Source organism: Nycticebus coucang, chromosome 14, assembly GCF_027406575.1.
Source record: "Nycticebus coucang isolate mNycCou1 chromosome 14, mNycCou1.pri, whole genome shotgun sequence".
Classification (NCBI taxonomy): domain Eukaryota; kingdom Metazoa; phylum Chordata; class Mammalia; order Primates; family Lorisidae; genus Nycticebus; species Nycticebus coucang.
The window spans coordinates 2,118,306-2,136,759 of NC_069793.1; the positions used below are offsets into that span (position 1 = coordinate 2,118,306).

Consider the following 18,454-nt stretch of genomic DNA (forward strand, 5'->3'; position numbering starts at 1 on the left):
AGTTTGTTTATTCATTCACAGGCTGATGGACACTTGAGCTGTTTCCAGTTTTCAGCTGTTATGATTAAAACTGCCATGAATATTGCACGCAGGTTTCTGAGTAATCGTGTGTCTTCATTTCTCTGGGGTGAATCCCACGGAGTGGGCTTGCGGGGCCGTGCTGTGGATGTGCGTACCCTGTCTCAGAAGCTGCCAGACTGCTTTGCGAAGGGGAGGCCCGTTCTCCACTCTGAGCATCAGCACTGTGAGCGCTATGGCAGCTGCGTTCTCACCAGCACTGAGTGCTGTTGGCTTTTTAAGTCTTAGCCATTCTAATTGGTCACAGCCCTGTCGCGAGGGGACTTGAATTTGCATCTCCATAGCGGCTCCTGGTCTGGGACGCATTTAACATCCACATAGCTCTTTTGGTAAAAACGCCTGTTGTGTGTTCTGCTGATCTGCATAGTTGAGTTGTCTTCAGGTTTTTGAGCTGTAAGGGTAGTGTCAATATTCTAGATGTAAGCCCTTCATCAGATCTGGGCTTGGCAAATATTCTCTCCCAACCTATGGCTCTGTCTTCATATTTTCTTAATAGTATCTTTCAAAAGAGCAGCAGTTTTTAATTTTGATGATGTCCAATTCATCAGGGTTTGTTTTTTTTCTGTAGGTTTCATGTTTTTTTTGTGTTCTGTCTGAGAAATACTTGCCTAATCCAAGGTTACAAAGCTTTTTTCCTGTTTTCTGTAGAAGTTTTATAGTTTCACATTTCTTGTTTAGATCTGTGATTCATTTCAAGTTTAACTTTATATATGGTGACAGGTATGGATGGAGGTTAAATCTTTTTGCATGTGGTTATCCAGTTGTCCCAGAGACTTTCTTTTTCTAGAATTACTTTGGCACCTTTGATGAAAATCAGTTGGCTGTGTGTGGGGGTCCGATTTCTGGACTTTGTTGTAATCTGTTCTGCCAGTAAAGCACTGTCTTGATTACTGCAACTTTTATACTAAGCCTTGAAATCAGGTCCTGTTAATCCTCCAATTTGGTTCATTTTCAGAAGTGTGTTGCTCTACCAGGACCTTCACATTCCCATGTAAATCTTAGCATCAGCTTGTTAATTTCTACCCGAAATATCCTGCTAGTATTTTGATTGGTACGGCATGGAACTTTTAGGTGAAATTGGGTGTCACACATGACATCTCAACAGGACTGTGCTCTCTCACCTCTCGTGGGCTTGTTCCACTCAGGTGTTTCTAAATGGGCACACTCAGCATCCTATAGTTTTCAGGGCACAGATTCGTGGACTTTGTTAGATACATTACTACTTGGTTACTTTGTCAAGCTGCTGAAATGACATTCTTTTCTCCATCCTGGTTTTGGATTGTTTATTGCTAGGATACAGAAATACATTTGGGGGGTGCATTATGAGGCTTTCTGTGATGTTGTTAACCTTATTTATTTGTTCTAGAAAGTCATTTGCTCATTTCTGTCTTCCGTGGGTTCTGCAGGATTTTCCATGGAGACAGGTTGTCCCAAATCAAGCCATTCTTCTTTTCTTCCTTTCAATCTATATGCTTTTGATTTTTTGTTTTTGGCTCAATGCATTGCTCAGGTAGGACCTCTAGGTATATATCCTCACACTGGACAGTGAGGGGAGAGCACATGGGGGTCACTACGAAAGTTTTGAGACAGACTGTGTCATGGTGCATTATTTCACTTCCAAGGAACGCAGTCGACAGCTGCCCTTCGGATTCACTCGTGCCAGTTTCAACTTGCTCAGCTTATTGGTGTTTCTGGGAGGGCTTCGTTGGTTTATGTCTACATGTATTGTACATCTCTTGATTTTCGTGTATCTCAAAAACTTGCGTCTTCATCCCTGCTGTTTTCCCAGTGTGGAAGGGAACAGCGTCCAGTCTTTGAGTGATAGCTGCGGCGTTGTCGTGAATGTCATTCCTTACGGTGGAGAGTTGCTTCTCTTCCTGGTCTGCAGAGAACAGAGCTCATATTGAGAAGGGCTGTTAGTTTTTCAAGTGCCTTTTTTGCCTCTGTTGAGATAATTGTGTGTCTTTTCTGTCTTCGTTTGTTAATGTGAATAACCCTGATCAATTTCCACATAGTAAAACAACCCTGCAAATGCAACACAGAGCCCTCTTGGTCATGATGCATTTAAAAATATATTGCTGGACTTGGCTTACTAACATTTTGTATAGACATTTGCATCTGTGCTCATGAGAGACATGATTCTCAATGTGTTTGCTGGTGATGTCTGGTTTTGGCATCCGATGCTGCTGGCACTGGGGAATGATTGGGAAATATTTCCTGCTCCAGTTTTTAGGAGGAATCTGTGTAGTGTGGCTCTTATTTCTTCCTTAAAGATTTGATACAACATGTAAAGCCACGTGGGTCTGGAGTTTTCTTTGCAGGGAAGTTTTTCATCAGAAATTCAATAGCTGTGGGGCTATTTGGTTGTCTGTTTCTTCTTGACTAAGTTTTGGTAGTTTATGTCTTTGAAGGTGTTTGTTCCCAAGTAGCAGAAGCCACGCCCACATTTGAAAATCAGACCAGCTAGTGATGGGATATCACTGGCTTGGGGAGTGCCGGGTTTGCAAATGTCCAAAAGTAGCCTTGTGTGGGAGACCCTCCTGGGAGCCCCAAGGGAGGACCTGGGGTGGGTGGTCTGAACCCAAGAGCTGCCCAAGCCCCTTCCCAGTCTCATCTGCTGCTGGCTGTCCAGCTGAGCACCACCACCCCCCCAAGGGGTTCTGGGACAGGACACAGCAGGGGCAGGGGACAGAGATCAGACTTTTGCTGTTTCCTTCCAGCATCACTGCTCAGGAAGGCAGCCCCCTCTCAGAGGGGTGAAATTCAAGAAGATGGGCCCTCTGGGTCCACGACAAGCCCGCTTTTGTCCCTCCTGTTCACTGTGTAAACTTCAGCCCTAAAACAACATACATCCTTCTGAAGTTGTTCACATATTAGCTCTTAAAACAGCAAAATCCGTGCACAATTTCCTCTCAATCCCTTAAAACATTCCTGAAAGGAAAAAAAAAAAAAACTGTTTAAATTCACTGCCTGTCATTAAAATCTCTAGATTTGCGGAACCAGAGCACAGCACCCGGCCATCAACAGGCAAACGATGGCCGTGTGCACAAGGCGCCAGCCACCTGCATGTGGGCACGGGCACACAGGACAGCGTGAGGTGGGGAGCCCTTCCTGTCCCCATGCCACAGAGGCTCACACTGCCACAGTCAGCTCCAGGGCCTCGGCCTCAGCTAAAGCTAAAGCCAGCAGGCCCTACTCAGCACCCCAGCCAAACCAGAAGAAGAGGTGCCCTTCCCCGAGTCCCTTTAGCTGGCTAAACTTCTAGTTTTGATGAAATTTTTGAATAAGTCATTTTAGAAGCTTGGGCTCCTGGCAGATAAAAATAATACCCTCCCCTTTTCCCATCCCGGGCCCAGCAAAGGTGGCCACCAAGGGGTGTAACATCTTTGGGGTTAACAGCTATCAGCAGTGGGGTCCTGGGCTGAAAGCAAATCCCCACTTAACTGGACTAGAGACGGAAATTGGTCTGCCTGGGGGAGCTGGGGGATTTGCTTTAAATATGTGTAAAGCTGACTGCCGGCTGTGGCTCAGTGTCTACGGCGGGTGTGCCTGGGCACCGACTCCCCCACCACAAATTGCAGCCCTGGGTATGATTCATGGGGTAGCACTGAGGTGCTGGGGGTATTCCAGATGCTCCAGGCAGCCCCCACCTGCCACCTTAACTATTTAGTGCCTGGGAAACCCCACATCCACCTCTGCCTACCCTGGCCCTGCTTCTGCCGCCACGTTGAGCCACCTTCAGAGTGTGATTTTCTAGTGAAGTGGGAAGGACAAAGGCTGACACACCCCTGTGAAGACGGAGAGGGCCCGGTGGGGACACCGGCGGACAAGGCAGGCACTGCGGGCCCTGCACCTTCCCAGGGACCCTTGTTCAGCCATCTGGTCTGGCCTTGGTGGCAGCTTGGAGCTTGTAGGTGCCTACTGGCTCCTGCCGTCTGGAAGTCTGCGGCCCAGGGGTCAGCAGGGTGGGTGCTTGCCAAGGCTGGGAGGGAGAATCTGTCTCAGGCCTCTCCCCAGCTGCTGGTGGCTTGCTGGTGATTTTTGGGGTTGCTCATTTTGCCCCTAACTCTGGCTTCATCATCACATGGTGTTGTCCCTGTGTGCTGGTCATGTCCAAATGTCTCCTTCGTATAAGGGTGCCAGTCATCCTTATTACTTCATCTTAACTAATTACATCAGCATCAGCCCTGTTTCCTATCAAAGTACTGAGGTACTGGAGGTTGGATCTCAGCATGCGTATTGGGAGCTGCAGGGGCAAAATTCAGTCCATAGAAACACTTTCCCAGCAGAGGGAAACACTAACCCAGGGGTCTACAAACCATGGCCTAGAAGCCCAGCTGCTTGTTTGTATAAATAAAGTTTTATTAGCACGTGGCCACACATGCTTGTGAATGTCTTCTCCTTGGCTGCTTTTGTCCTGTAGCAGCAGACTTGAGTCATTGCAGCAGGGACCACGTGGCCTGCAGAGCCTAAAATACTTGCTATTTGGCCTTTGATAAAAAGCTTGCCAAGTGCTGCCGGAAACTGGGAAGGCAATGCTGGAGATTGCTTTATTCACCCCAAAACCCACCAATGGTCAAGAAGAGAGAGAGATAAAATGAAGTCACATAGGAATTCTTACCTTACTGGGGAGGAAACATTGGGGAAAACACTCTGGTGGAAACTGTTTTCAAATAGTAGCAGATTTGGTTATGAAGTTGAGGAACTCGTGGAATGAGAGAGTGCAGTGAAACGCCGCAGTCCATAAAGTAAGAAGGGATGGTACGTTGGTCAACTGAACAACTAATAAAGAAAAGGAAGAATGAAGAAAGGAGCAAAATAGCAAATATGGAGATGGAAAGGATCAAATCAAATGTATTCAATTTTCCGCTAAATGTAAACGGCCTGAATTCTTCTTTAAGATAGAGGACTATCAGAAGTGTTTTAATTTTTTTTAACAAATACATTGTTCAATAGAATTAAGTAAATCGGCAGAAAAATAAAGTGATGGCCAAAGAGATGCCAAGAAACTTCAAACGAAAAGGAGGGGGGGGTGGCGGCGCCTGTGGCTCAAAGGAGTAGGGCGCCGGCCCCATATGCCAGAGGTGGCAGGTTCAAACCCAGGCCCCGCCAAAAACTGCAAAAAAAAAAAAAAAAACGGGGGTGGGGTGGGGTGGGGGAGGAAGAGAAAAAACAATATTAATATCAACACTAAAATCCAGAAGAATAAATGAATGATATAAGGCACTATTTTTGGAGGAGACCTGATTATAAAGCTATAAGCATCAAACAACTTAGCAAAAACTATTAGATGGATGTGGGACCACACAGAGGGTCAAGGGTCATGGGGAAACCCCCTGCATGGTAGGGGATAGTAGATATGAGGTGCTTAGGGTTACAAGGAAACCCTCTGCATAGTAGGCACTTTCTGTCCCAGCCCCCCACACTGACTGTAGATGCTTTCCTTTTGCAATTTTCATGCCATTGCCCACATTCCCTGCTGATGCTTTCTTTGTGTTTACAAATGTCTCCCCACATGGCTCTGAATTCATCCATTAAGCGAGAATAATCATAAAGCATGTCCGTTCCATATTTTGTTAATGAATGCATGCACGCATGTTCATTGAGTACCACCTCTTGCTGGGTGATGGGTCAATTCAGTGCCCTGGGGGTCTCGAGGTAAAGTGGGGATGTCAAGTAATTTTTGTTTCTTCAGAATCTGCTCATGAACTCAGGGATTACGTGGCTGACCCATGGACTTCCCTACCACAAGAACACCCTGTGGGGAGGGAGAGGGCAGTGTGCAGGTTACCCCCACCTCTCCAGTTTGCCATCTCGTGAAGCAAGCTGGATCCCAGGGCTGGAGACACCTTTTTAACCACCTGCAATGCATGTAATTCTACCCTGCCTTGGTGAGGCACCAGGGCACACATGCAGTGAGCATTACCTAGGAGCCCAGCTATCCTCCCCACCATGGGCGGGCAGCCCTTATGCAGGGCTAAGGCCTGGAAGCTGGAGACTTTGGTAAAGGTCTGGTCCCAGTGATATTGGACCCAAGTTTGTGCTGGGCCCACAGGTGTTGTCCAAGTCCCTGGTCTTGGTCTTATGCCTCATTGCCCCTGAGAAGCTCCCCCCCGTCACACACCGGGCAGCTCCCGTGCTGCCTTCTGTCTGGGCCCCTGAAGTGCGTGAGCAGCTGACATTAGGGGCTTGCAATTGCCCCCAGAACTGTAGACCAGGAAGGAGGCGGGGCTGGAGGTCAGGGTTGCCTGAACCCACAGAGAGGATTTGCTCAATGTCCCTTGGGTATCACTCTTTGAAATGCCTTTAGGCATCTGTGGAGGCCCCTCCCAGGCAGCCTGTAGAGCAGAGGTTCTCAACCTGTGGGTCGCGACCCCTCTGGGAGTCAAACAACCCTTTCACAGGGGTTGCCTAAGACCATCCTGCATGTCAGATATTTACATTACGATTTATAACAGTAGCAAAATTACAGTTATGAAGTAGCAACGAAAATAATTTTATGGTTGGGGGTCACCACAACATGAGGAACTGTACTAAAGGGTCGCGGCATTAGGAAGGTTGAGAACCACTGTTGTAGAGGATGCTATCTGCCCTTGAGCTAGGACATTCAAGGCCCTGCTGGGGTGGAGCTTCCAGGGGAGTCTGCGGACGCAGGCATGCTCAGGTAGTTGCTTTGATGTGGAGCATGGAGCAGGAGAATGGCCAGCCATCTTGGCCATCTTGGTTTTAGCCTCACAGAGGTCTCCCCAGACAGCCCATGGTGGACACAAGGCCTTGTGCCACCTGTTAGGTGGTATCCGGGGTGGGGGACCAGACAACAGCTGTCGCCCACTTGCAGGCACGGCTGCCTAGTGGATGGGAACACCCATCCCCATGACGACCAGGCAAGCCTCATGGCCTCTCCTGCTTGTTGGGGAGAATGGCCACTCAGACAGCTGGTAGGTGGGACTAGTTCTCAGGGGAAAGAGCCTCCATGCCTTCAAACGTCACCTCAAAATCACGACCACTCTAACAAGTAGGGACAAGCACATAGCAGATGGCTGATCTGTGGCTCTGACGGTCAGAGACTGGCCAGCTGCATGGGGGGTGTGCTCCATGAGAAGGCTGGTTGTTGGGGCTCCACTGCCCCTCTTTCAGGCACAGGCTTCTGCCACCCTGTTTCACCAATCACATGGCTCCCATGGGGTATAAGGGGGAGGTTGCTTCCTGTTGGGTCATCTTGTGGGGACCCAGACTAGGAGCTGCAGAGCTGCCCTAGTGGGAGGGCAGCATCCCACACATAGCCCTCTGTCTGGGTCCCCGAGGCTTCTACAGCACAGCACCCACAAGGCAGGAGCCAGGGGCCTGGGAGGAAGGTGTCTGTCCCTGCGTGGAGTTCCTCAGCCAGTTGCAGGAGTCCCAGCATAGGGGTGTGCTAGCTGCAGTGCTGGGCTCCCAAGGTGGAGATGGCAGACCCCTGTCTCCTGGGAGCACTGGGAGAGACAGAGCCGTGGCAGAGAGCAGGGGTCCTGGGCGAGGGGTGGTTGTGCGGTGTGAGGGTGTCACCATGTGGGGAGAGGCTGCAGAGAGCTCTCAGGCAGGAACAGCGGCTGGAGTGATGGGACAGGACACTGGGTCTTCACGGCTCCTCAGTGCACAGGGTAGGGGGCTGTCTCCCCACAACACGCAAACTCAAGGGCCCTCCCAGCACTAAACACCAGCCTTCCCTCTAGAACTTTCCGCCAGCATTTCTGGGTAGACTCTTCTTGTTCCTCGCTCCACACAGCCCCAGGTGGTGGGTTCTGCCCTGACTTCACAGATGGGGATGTCGAGGCACAGAGCATTGAGCTGCTCCTCCAGATCCCTGCCAGTGTTGGCACCCGCCCTGGGCATGTCCCCTTATGTTGACCCTTTTTCTCACCAATGTGTGTGTGTGGGGGGCTCTGGGGCCTGGTTTGTTCCTCCGTCCCCGCCAGGACTAGGGCGGTGGGGCCTGCAGCATGAGAGGCCTGGGTGCCCTGCCCTCCAGGGGAATAGGTCTACTCTGGGTCACTGCTGTGGCCAGGACCTGGGGCAGGACATGGAAGACTTGCTCAAGGTTGCAGGCTGTGTGTTCAAGGGCCCCAAGGGGCTGCGGTGGAGCAGAGGGAGCCGGCGCTGAGCTAGTGGGCAGGCTTGGATGGGGTGCCCCGCACTAAGGGGGCTCATGGTAGAACAGTGGTCACTGCTTTGGCAGGAATTCCTGTGCCAGGCAGCTGCCCCTCCTCCTCCCAGCCAGGCAGCCCACACGTGTCACCTGGGCATGTCTGGCTGCACCACGGTGCCTGCCATAGGCCAGGCTTTTGGGGCCGGATAGGGGGCTGCTGCTCCCTAGGGTGGGCAGCAAGTGTGGACTGAGGGCTCCAGCTGTGCCCAACACGTCACTGGGGGGCCCACGAGCTCTCAGCACAGGCTGGAGGCCGGGAGCAGCTGGCCACAGGCAGGCCCCAGAACAAAGGGCCTTTGAGCCGCATGCGTGCCTGCGCCATGCCCTCCGGCCAGCTGACCCTCCTGGGAACGCGAGGCTGGCGCGCTCTGTGACTTACGGGGCCTGCGTGGAGTTGGAACAGCTGGCCCCAGAGCCCTCCAGCCGGGTCCTGTGCTGTGGGGACCCCCCCCAAACCAAGGCACCACCTGGCTCCAAGCAGCCCTAGCCCCAGGGTGTTCCAGCGGTGTGAGAGGGCTAGACCCTGACCCCTGGCTCCCCGCAGCACCCCTGCATGGCTGGTGTCTTACTCTGGCCCCACATCCACCCCCACCCCAGGATCTCCACCTAGAACAAGAACTCTACTGGTCCCGGACACCTTTAGGGGGCAAATGGGTTCCAGGTGCTGTGTCCACAGGCCCTGAGGGCCCACCACCAAGTTCAGCACTCAGACCTTAGGAGTCTCAGGAGTTAATCTTCCAGACCTCTTTAAAATTAATTTTTCATTTAAAAAAAAGAACAGTAACATCAGAGACATTAAAGTAATCATGATAAGGGTCTGTGAAGCTTCCTTTATTGTTTAGCAAAAAAAAAAACTTCTTTCATGCTGAAGGGCAGGATGTGGGGCTGCTCTGAGCTGGCGACTCCCTATAGCCCTGCTGTCTGCCCGAGGGAGCATTTGGCGGCAAGCAGGAGGGACCTTCTTAGCGCCTCTAAATCATGCTGTGCCGGCAGCACAGGATTTCAAAACACATTGAGCCTCAGAAAATCTCCCCAATGATGCGGATCTGCCCGCTGATTAAAAAAAAAAAAACAATAGATAAGACCGCCACACCGACCTTCATCCTTCTCGGTGAGCGATGGCTCCACAGCCGGTTACGAAATGTTTGAGCTGATGCCCCCGACCTTTCCTGCTCTGTGCACTCAAAGTCGGATCAAACCCCAGATAAGCACCTCTTTGCTAAGCTCTTGGCCCTTTGGATTCGGGCAGATCTGTTATTTGTACTGCTGTCACCCCCAAAACATGGAAAACAAGCATGGAGCTGGCGTGCCTGTGCACGTGACAGCTGCTCCCTCTGTGACCGTGAGAGTTTTCTTTGCCTTCTGCCTCATACACGGCCTTCCTTTGCGTTGAGGTGGAGGGTCCTCGACTCTGCCAAGGGACCGGTTTCTGTATCAATATTGAAGCTGCCAGGGACAGAGAGACTGCCCTACTGTGTTCCTGTTGGGGTCCGACCCTTCAGGTCCTTACTCTCACCGCTGTGGTGGGGGCCTTTGAATGGCCTGGAGTTTATTTCCTTGTCTCTGTCTCAAGGAGACTCATAGGTCCGCCAGCCATTTGCAGTTGACAGATCACTGGTGCTCGGTCCTTTCATTTAATGCTGAACTAACAGTAGTCTGCAGAGATTACAAACTAAAGGCTCCAGGACAGCTCCTGTGGCCCTGAAGGCCCACAGGGTCCTTTGAGGAGACTTGACCAGGGGTAGCCCAGGTGAGCATGGGCCAGGAGGTAGGGCCTCACAAGGCACTAGTTTTATCATTGTAAAACACATAACATAAAATTCACCATTTCAGCCATCTTGAAGTCACATTTAGTACATGTACAGGGTTGTGCAGCCACCACCTCTATCTAGTTCTAGAAGTCTTTTGTCACCCTAGAAGGGGACGGTGTACCTATTAGCACTCACCCCTCTCATATCTGCCCTGTCCCAGTCCCTGGCAACCACTTTTGATCTGTTTTAAATTATGGTAAAATATACACAAGATTTGCCATCTTAACTCTTTTTAAAAGAACAGTTCAGTGGCATTAAATACACTCTACTCAACCGTCACCACCATCCAGCTCCAGAGCTTTCTTGTCTTTCTGAACTGAAGGTCTGTACCCGCCAAACCCCAGCTCCCCCTCCACAGTCCCTGGCACCCCCGCCCACTCCTTGTCTCTGTGGGCGTGATGACCCTGGGGACCCCTAGCTCTCCCTCCGCAGTCCCTGGCACCCCCGCCCACTCCCCTCCCTGTCTCGGTGGGCGTGATGACCCTGGGGACCCGCAGCTCCCCCTCTGAAGTCCCTGGCACCCCCACCCACTCCCTGTCTCTGTGGGCGTGATGACCCTGGGGACCCCCAGCTCCCCGTCTGCAGTCTCTGGCACCTCCACCCACTCCCTGTCTCTGTGGGTGTGATGACCCTGGGGACCCCCAGCTCCCCCTCTGCAGTCCCCAGCACCCCTGCCCACTCCCCATTTCTGTGGGCGTGATGACCCTGGGGACCTCTGCAAAGTGGGATCACACAGTTTGTCCTTCTGTATTGGGCTTATCGCTCTGCCTGACGTCCTCAAGGTTCATCCGTGTGGCATGTGTCAGGGCCTCATTCCTCTGCGTGAGTGATGCCCCTCTGTGCAGTCAGAGCACACTCGGTTCATCCATCTCCCCATCAGTGGACACCTGGGTTGCTTCCACCTGTGGCTGTGGTGAGTGACCCTGCTATGGACGAGGGGGGGCGGATGGCTCTTTGAGTTCCTGCTTTCAGTTCTTCAGGGTATGAACCCGGAATGGAATTTCTGGGTCATACTGTAATTCTCTTTTTGTTCTGGAGTATTTTTTGATCAACTGTTTTTAGGGCAGCTTTAGTTCATAGCACAGTTCAGAGGCAGTTCCACCTTTAGCGTTTTGAGGCACTACCATATCAGTTTCCCAGTGGCTGCACCATCCCGCATCCTTGCCAACAGGGCGCAAGGGCTCCAGTTCCATCCAGTCCTCAAGAGCACATGTGATTTATTTGTTTTGAGTGGCCGTCCTCATGGTGGGGTGTTGCTGTCTCGCTGAGGCCTTGGTTTGCTTTTTCTGTTGATTAGTAACGTCCAGCATCGCTCCTATGCTTGTTGGCTATTTGTGTATCTTCTTTAGCGAAACATTTATTTAAGTCCTTTGCCCGTTTTTAAAACTTGGGTTGTTAGAAACTTGTTTTATTAAATAACTTTAAATTGCACAGGTAACACCACTGAAAGCCAACCCCTAACAGCTATCAGTATACAAGGAGAAGAGCCCAACTTTGACTGGGATTCACGCTTGTGGCAGAATGGACCTGGGCCCAGGGACTAGGACAACCAGCGTAGGGGCAGAGGATGAGACCCCAGGCTTGTTTGGGATTTCAGGCCTTGTTAGAAAAATGCATGGTCCCACGTGTGGGTACCCTGTGGAGGAGAAGCTGCAGACCAGGGCCACGTGGTATTTGTTCCCTTTGTCTGCACCTTTTCTGTCATTTCTGTGAAGGTGCCTCGGGAGGGGCAGACCCAGAGGCATTTGGCTATCCCGCTGAACACTGGACATCCTCCTCTCTGGCTCCTTACTGAGTCTGGAAGAAGGAGGATCCTCTTGTGCCTGTGTCCTCCTTGGGGCCATCTCATACTCACACGGCTGCCCCTGCCAACACCCTCCAGGCCAGACCCGACTCTGAACATCCTGATTGTCCACCAAGTGACCACCAGGGTGGCCAGTGGTGCTCAGGACTCCATAGCCCAGGCCTCTCCTTCCCTCTTGGCCCCAAGGACTTGCCTTTAGCCAGCACACATGATTCCCACCCTAGCAGGCTGCTTTTAGAACCCTACTGTCCCCAGGGCCCCCCAGGTTATTCTTGTTCATGAGTGGTCAGCCTCCACAGTGGACACCCAGCCCTCCCCTACCCCAAGCCATGGGACTTGGGTCTATAGTCCGACTGCTCCTCTGCAGAGTGGGGGTGGCAGTCATGGGCCCCACATTACAGCGTTGCCAGAGGCTGCTTGGGTCTGGGCCCCAGCCCAGCTCAGAGGCCCCCTTGTCCATGATGCCACCTGCAGCCAGGAGGTGGCCTTGCTTTGTTTCGAAGGACAGCAACTGGGGCAGAAGGGTCCTCATTGTCCCTTTGGTCTGCTGTGGTCTCACTGGAGATCTCAGTTCCTTTGCCCAAGGACAGCCTTCCTCACATCTGCGGGTCAGATCTCAGGACCACAGTCCATCAATGTCTGGGGTATGGGTCCTTGGCCTCAGGCCTTGCAGGTATCACGTGGGTCTTGCTGAGGGGCCCTTCGGGGGCTGGATGTTGCTGACTGTGTCTCGGTCAGGGTCTGGGGCTGGCTCTGTTAGCAGTGGGGGAGCCAGGCAGCATTCCTGGTTTGGCTCGGGGAAGGGGTGAGGGTGTGGAAGCTAGCCTGAGAAGGGAAGGGGGACTGGAGGTGGGAGGTGGACAGGGGAGCCCCCAGGGCGAGGGGGAACCTGGGCCCAGTGGGAGCTCTTGGGGGACTGGTCTTCAAGGCCCTGAGAAGGAGGCATTGAATGGCAGTCCCAGACCTAACCCTGCAGTGTGGACCGTGACAGTTGCTTGAGCAGGGAAGGCACACAGGAAGAGGCCGATGTGGGGGAACTCTGGGGAGGAGCTTGAGGCCACTTTAGTTCAATTATGCGAGGGCCAAGTCTGCAAAGGCAGAGGGGCCTGGGGCTAGGAGGGTGGCCACCCCAGCCTGGACCTCCTCTAACCCAGAGCCATGGGGAGGTAGCCCTGCCGTTCTGTGAGATGTAGCTGGCCATGGGGTGTTTTCCCTTGAATTGGTGTCCTCGTTTCCCACCCTGCCTGAGCATGAGCCCTGGGGTCCTGCTGTGGCCTTGGCCTGGGTGCCCTCCCAGCTCCAGAGAGCTTTTGAGGCCAATCATGGTGGAGATAATTTTATCTCTGAGCAAACATTCAATCCCGCTGTCTCCGGCCTGGAGATGGTGAAATGGCTGTTCTCCTCTGCCCTTTCCTGGCCTGCCGGCAGCGCCGCACTAATTAACTGGGCCCCTTCCCAGCGTTGCAGTCAGGCTCCCTGTGCAGCTGGGCCTCGAGCTCCATCCTCACGTCACACAGGATTTGAGGTTTAGTGTTCTGAATTATTGCTACCCCTCCGCCCTCCAGAGGGGCTGTGGCTCCAAGCAGGCTCTCCCCAAGTGTCAAGCTGGGTAATTTGAGGAGGGGGTGTCTGCAGCCATCAGAAGCAACCCCTAATTGTTACTATTTGAAGCTCTACGACATACCTAGCCCTTCACATCTGCTTAGGATGTGGCTTGCAGAAGGTGTTTAAGCAATTTTTAAAAGTCCAAATAAGACCCAGCCTGTTCAATGATCGGTTGTTCAGGGCTGTGTGGGTCACAGAGCTGGCAGAGCCTCCAGGGACAGCTCCCATCGAGGCCACCAGAGGTCGGAGGAGCCATCCGCTATGTAGTCACAGATACCCTGTCAGCCTTGGGGACTTGGAGTGCTGTGTTCAGCAGCACGTTCCATTATGGCCAAAGGCAGGCATTGTGTGACCTCAGGACGTCAAAAAAACAAGACAAAATTGCTGCTGTCAGAGAGCTGGAGGCTCCTTGAATAGCCACTCACTTGCTTATCCCTTCATTCAGCAAATCCATGCTGAGCACTGACCAGGGCGGGTGCTGTGCTGGGGTGGGGGCCTGGGATGGGGAGGAGGGCGAGACCACTGTGGCCCCTGCCTTGGGAGGCTCAGGTACTCCTAGCCAAGAGCCCTATTGCAGGAGCCAGACAGAAATGGGACCATAAACCCCTGATGAGGTCGCAGAGTCTGTGGTGTTAGTGAGTCCATAGCTGTCTCCCATGCGCCCCCAATCATGACACCCCCAGGCCCAGAGAGTCAATGTTATAACCTGAAAACACTTTGTGAAGGGGGAGTGTTGAACTCCTCTCACCCGGGGGCTATGCCCCAGACACATGCTGGCTGGTGTAAATATGACTTCATCAGTAACACTTGGGAGCCAGTGATGGCAGTGTCCAGCCACCCCACGGTGGTGGACTCCCTGCTAGGGGCTAGACCAGCCACTGACACCCCATCAGAGAAGTTCCCCCCAGGCTGGGCTCCCACAGGAGGGCAGTTGGATGGAACCTGCCTGAGAGGTGGCAAGCTTTGTGCCTTCTAACCCTACACCTTCCCTGAGTGCCTCTGCATGCAAGGGCTGGACAGGTGCCACCACCTAAGAGGGGGCTCCCACACTCTTGGCTGTCACGTTAAATACTTATCTTGGCCCTAAAGCCTCACCTTGGCCCACCAAGATGGGACTGTTTCCATCTACATTCTATAGCTGAGGACACCGAGGCTCAGGTTCCCAATCTATACCTGGGGGCACTCAGGGATGGGGCTGGTGAGGTGCTCCTCCCTGGGTGCCCGGAGGTCTTGTTACAGTGGTTTTTGGCCACCCAGCAGCAGGCCTGGCCACTGCTTTACCTCCAGATGCTGCTGACACAAAGGACCCACCTTGAGGTGGGACACTAGGGCTCTCCCTGCTACCTCAAGGCCTTGGGTGGTCACTTGTCTCCAGCCTCTGTCTGGGCCTATGGTGAAGGTGACAGGAAGCTGTGGGGCTCACAGTGTCATGGATACAGCCTCGGGGAGCCATCCTGGCTGCCGGCTGCTGGCTGTCTGGGATAGCTACAGCAGCACGCTTGGTGTTCGTCTGGTTCCCCCCAACCCACCTATTGTCTGTCTGTCCATCCATCTGTCCATCTATCTGTCATGATTCAGGTGCTGGCCCTTGACACTCCAGCTCACCACACTCCTGTTCCCTTGAGATCCCCGAGTTCACACCACACGTGGGGACCTGGGCCATGGGGAGGGGTCCCCAAGAGAGCTTATTTCCTCTTCCTCCTGCTGAACCCCCACCCCAGAGGGCTGCTGCACCCGGGCCCCAGAGAAGGCCGCATGCTGGTAGACAGCCATGTTCTGGGGATGTGGTGGCTCTCTGAAGTATGACGTGGAAGGGGTCCAGTCCCATGAGGACGGATTGGGATGCCGGGATTTAGCTCTGGGGGTTCAGTGGTTTACATTAGCTTTGGCTAGAGGACATGGGCCCCAGGGTGTACTGTGGCTAGGTCATGGCACTGTGGCACAGTGCCTCTGGTCCAGACAGGCTGGTCTGAAGAGAAGCAGGTCCTACCTGGTGTCCACTGCCTGTGGACCTGGTCATGGGCCACTGGTCTTTCCAGGTGGGCACTGCATGTACGCACCACTATCCCCAGCAGACTGAGCCCTAGGCCTTCAATTCTTGGGGTATCCTTCAGCAGAGGCTCCTGGCGTCTGGCAGTTGTGGGGTCTGACGCTACGTGAGGCCAAGCCCTGCCCGGAGCAAGCTCAACCCTCTTCCCTGCAGGAGATCATCCTGGTGGTGTTCTTTGGGACGGAGTACGTGGTCCGCCTCTGGTCAGCAGGCTGTCGCAGCAAGTACGTTGGCATCTGGGGAAGGCTGCGCTTTGCCCGGAAGCCCATCTCCATCATTGGTGAGTTGTGCCTCACAGAGGCTCATTCTGGGTTTGCAGGCCAGGAAGGACCCCATGTCACAACCACCTGAGGCCCCCTCTGGAAGACGGAGAGGCCCTTGCTACCCTGCCTGCCTGTGATGGGGCAGGACCCTGGACCATTGGGGGAGACCACCCAAGTCCCAGCTCAGAGCCAGCTGCAACCCTGGTCCACTTCTGCACAGAGACGCTACTCATGGGGTGGGGGTGTTCCCCTACTGCTTCCTGGGATCCCCTTCACTTGGCATGTTTTGATGGCATGTACCCAAGGCTTTGTTCTCTGACCCCTTGCAGCACTAAGCATGAGGCCTGGCCTGAGCTGGGGTGAGGGTAGGGGCTCCATGTGTGGCCAGGACAGAGGGTGGTCTCTCTCAGGTGCTGTCAGCCTCCCCATCTATGGTGTACTGACCTGCAAGCCCCTTCTTCAGAGGCAGAATGAGTGTCTGGGGATGGTTATGACAAGCTGCTCCCTCCCCTGTGCCCTGCAGACCTCATCGTGGTTGTGGCCTCTATGGTGGTCCTCTGCGTGGGCTCCAAAGGGCAGGTGTTTGCCACGTCAGCTATCAGGTGCGTCTGTACTGCGAGCTCTCCCTACCTGCTGCCTGTGCCATGGGGCTGGAGGGTGCTGACCCCCACCAGCACCCCTCTCCAGAGCTGTGGGTGGCCTCACACCCCATCCGCCTGGCTCTGATATGCTTCCTGGGTGGAAGGCAAGCATCACATGGAGTGATGTGCTGGGGCAGGCCGGGCTCAAGGCCCAGGACACCACAGGTGGCCCTCCATGCCAGGCCCTGCACCAGCACTTCCTGAGTTTTGAGACCTGGGTAGTGCACAGGCTGCACCTCTGGTGACCCCAGGCCTCCCCAAAAGGTAGTCTAGAGACCAAAGGAATTTGGAGATGTGTAGGCATCTCCAGCCCCAAGGCCATGGTACACTGAGGAACTGTGCCAAGAAGGGGACTCCAGGGTGTCCGAGCAGGGTTGAGTCTAGAGGGCAGGTATGGAGCACAACAGTCCCAACGGGGTGTATGTGAAGCGAGCACCTCTCACCTGCACGTCCCCTCCCAGGGGCATCCGCTTCCTCCAGATCCTGCGGATGCTGCATGTCGACCGCCAGGGAGGGACTTGGAGGCTCCTGGGCTCTGTGGTCTTCATCCACCGCCAGGTGTGTGGTGTTGGGGGGGACAGGGCAGCCTGGCCACCCTGGGGTGGCTTGGGACAGGCTCAGGGTCTGGCTCTGCCCTGCTATGAGGAGCAGGTGCCCGGGCACCTGGGCACATCACAGGGTTTGGGATCCCAGCCCGAGTCCAGGTGGGATGCTGCCCTCCACAGCCCCAGGCCAGCATCCTGGGCCTGCCAAGCTGATAAGATGCCCACCTCCTTGTGAGCTTGGGACAAATAACTATGGGGCAAATGAAAAGACAGAAACATAAGAGGTAAAAATCAATGTCGAAGAGGCTCAGAAATTCAAGAACAGGCACATCAAGGAAAACTCAGTACAGGCCAGGCACTTGTGCCCTTTCCTGGGACCAAGACGGGTATAGGCTGTAGGGGGCAGGGAGCCCTTACCTTACTGAGGGTCTTCTGGTCCCCGTCAAATCTGTGTTCTGTCCCATTTGGGGAAGAGAACGGGGCAGTTGCAGGGCCGAGCCTCATGCCCCAGGTGGGGCCCAATCCTGATCATCTTGGAGAGTTGAGGGAAATGGGTTATTTTGAAGTCTGATGTCCACACATGAAACACACTCGAGCTGACGGTTATCTGGAACGTGTCGCAACTTGACCGAGGCTGCTCCCTCATGGCCTATGGCGTTGGTGTGACGTGTGTGCAGAAACCTGGCGCTGACACGGTGTCCACTTGCCGGCCTAGGAACTGGTGACCACCTTGTACATCGGCTTCTTGGGCCTCATCTTCTCCTCATATTTCGTGTACCTGGCTGAGAAGGACGCAGTGAACGAGTCGGGCCGCGTTGAGTTCGGCAGCTACGCGGATGCGCTGTGGTGGGGGGTGGTAAGTTGGGATCTGGTGGGCAGGGGTCCTGGGTTGAGGCCATAGGGTCTGGGCGGACAAGAGCAGGGTGCTGGGGGCATGGGTTGCTGGAGATTTGACACCACCTTGGAGGGCTCCTGCCTGGACACTCACTCCCTTTGCCTTCAGTAACATGTCTGTTACTGAAGCTGCACCTGGGACCCAGGCCCTGTGCTGCACCGAGCTCCAAGGTGCCTCCTGATTCCTAATACTTTCTTCTTTGAACTTCTGTTTTGTAAGGAAAGTCCCATAGGATGCTGTGGGGGCTTAGCTCCCAGGCAGCCACACCTCCTGTCCCACTGGACTGGGTCCTCAGCTGGGTGGCTCAGGTGTAAGGAGGTGATGCCCTGAGTGTCCCAGGGTCTGCCCCGGCCCTGTGCACATCCCTGTGCTCCAGGAGTGGGAGACCATGATGGGTGGGAAAGCCCCAGAGAGGGCAAGAGTTCACATTTGTGCTGGATACAGGGCCTGGGAGCTCTGTAGCCGGTCCCGGGCAGCAGCACAGGTATAGCCTATGCCCAGGCACCTGGGCAGGGGTGCCTGACAATCCCACACTTGAGCCCAAGAGGCCCAATATGAGCTGACTGTACAGGGAGCT

General features: G+C 53.9%; 1 protein-coding gene across 3 annotated transcripts in view; it reads left to right on the top strand.

The window, feature by feature from the left end:
• Window positions 1–18,454, top strand: part of KCNQ1 (potassium voltage-gated channel subfamily Q member 1) — a 408,725-nt gene that overhangs the window by 69,962 nt on the left and 320,309 nt on the right. For 2 of the 3 annotated variants that reach the window (XM_053560814.1, XM_053560813.1), the window contains exons 3-6: window positions 15,687–15,813; window positions 16,320–16,398; window positions 16,899–16,995; window positions 17,698–17,838. The exons of the other annotated variant lie outside the window; for it this stretch is intronic. In XM_053560814.1, the coding sequence (XP_053416789.1) occupies window positions 15,687–15,813; window positions 16,320–16,398; window positions 16,899–16,995; window positions 17,698–17,838 (444 nt within the window). The remainder of the gene's footprint in view (window positions 1–15,686; window positions 15,814–16,319; window positions 16,399–16,898; window positions 16,996–17,697; window positions 17,839–18,454) is intronic. 3 annotated transcript variants of the gene reach the window in all.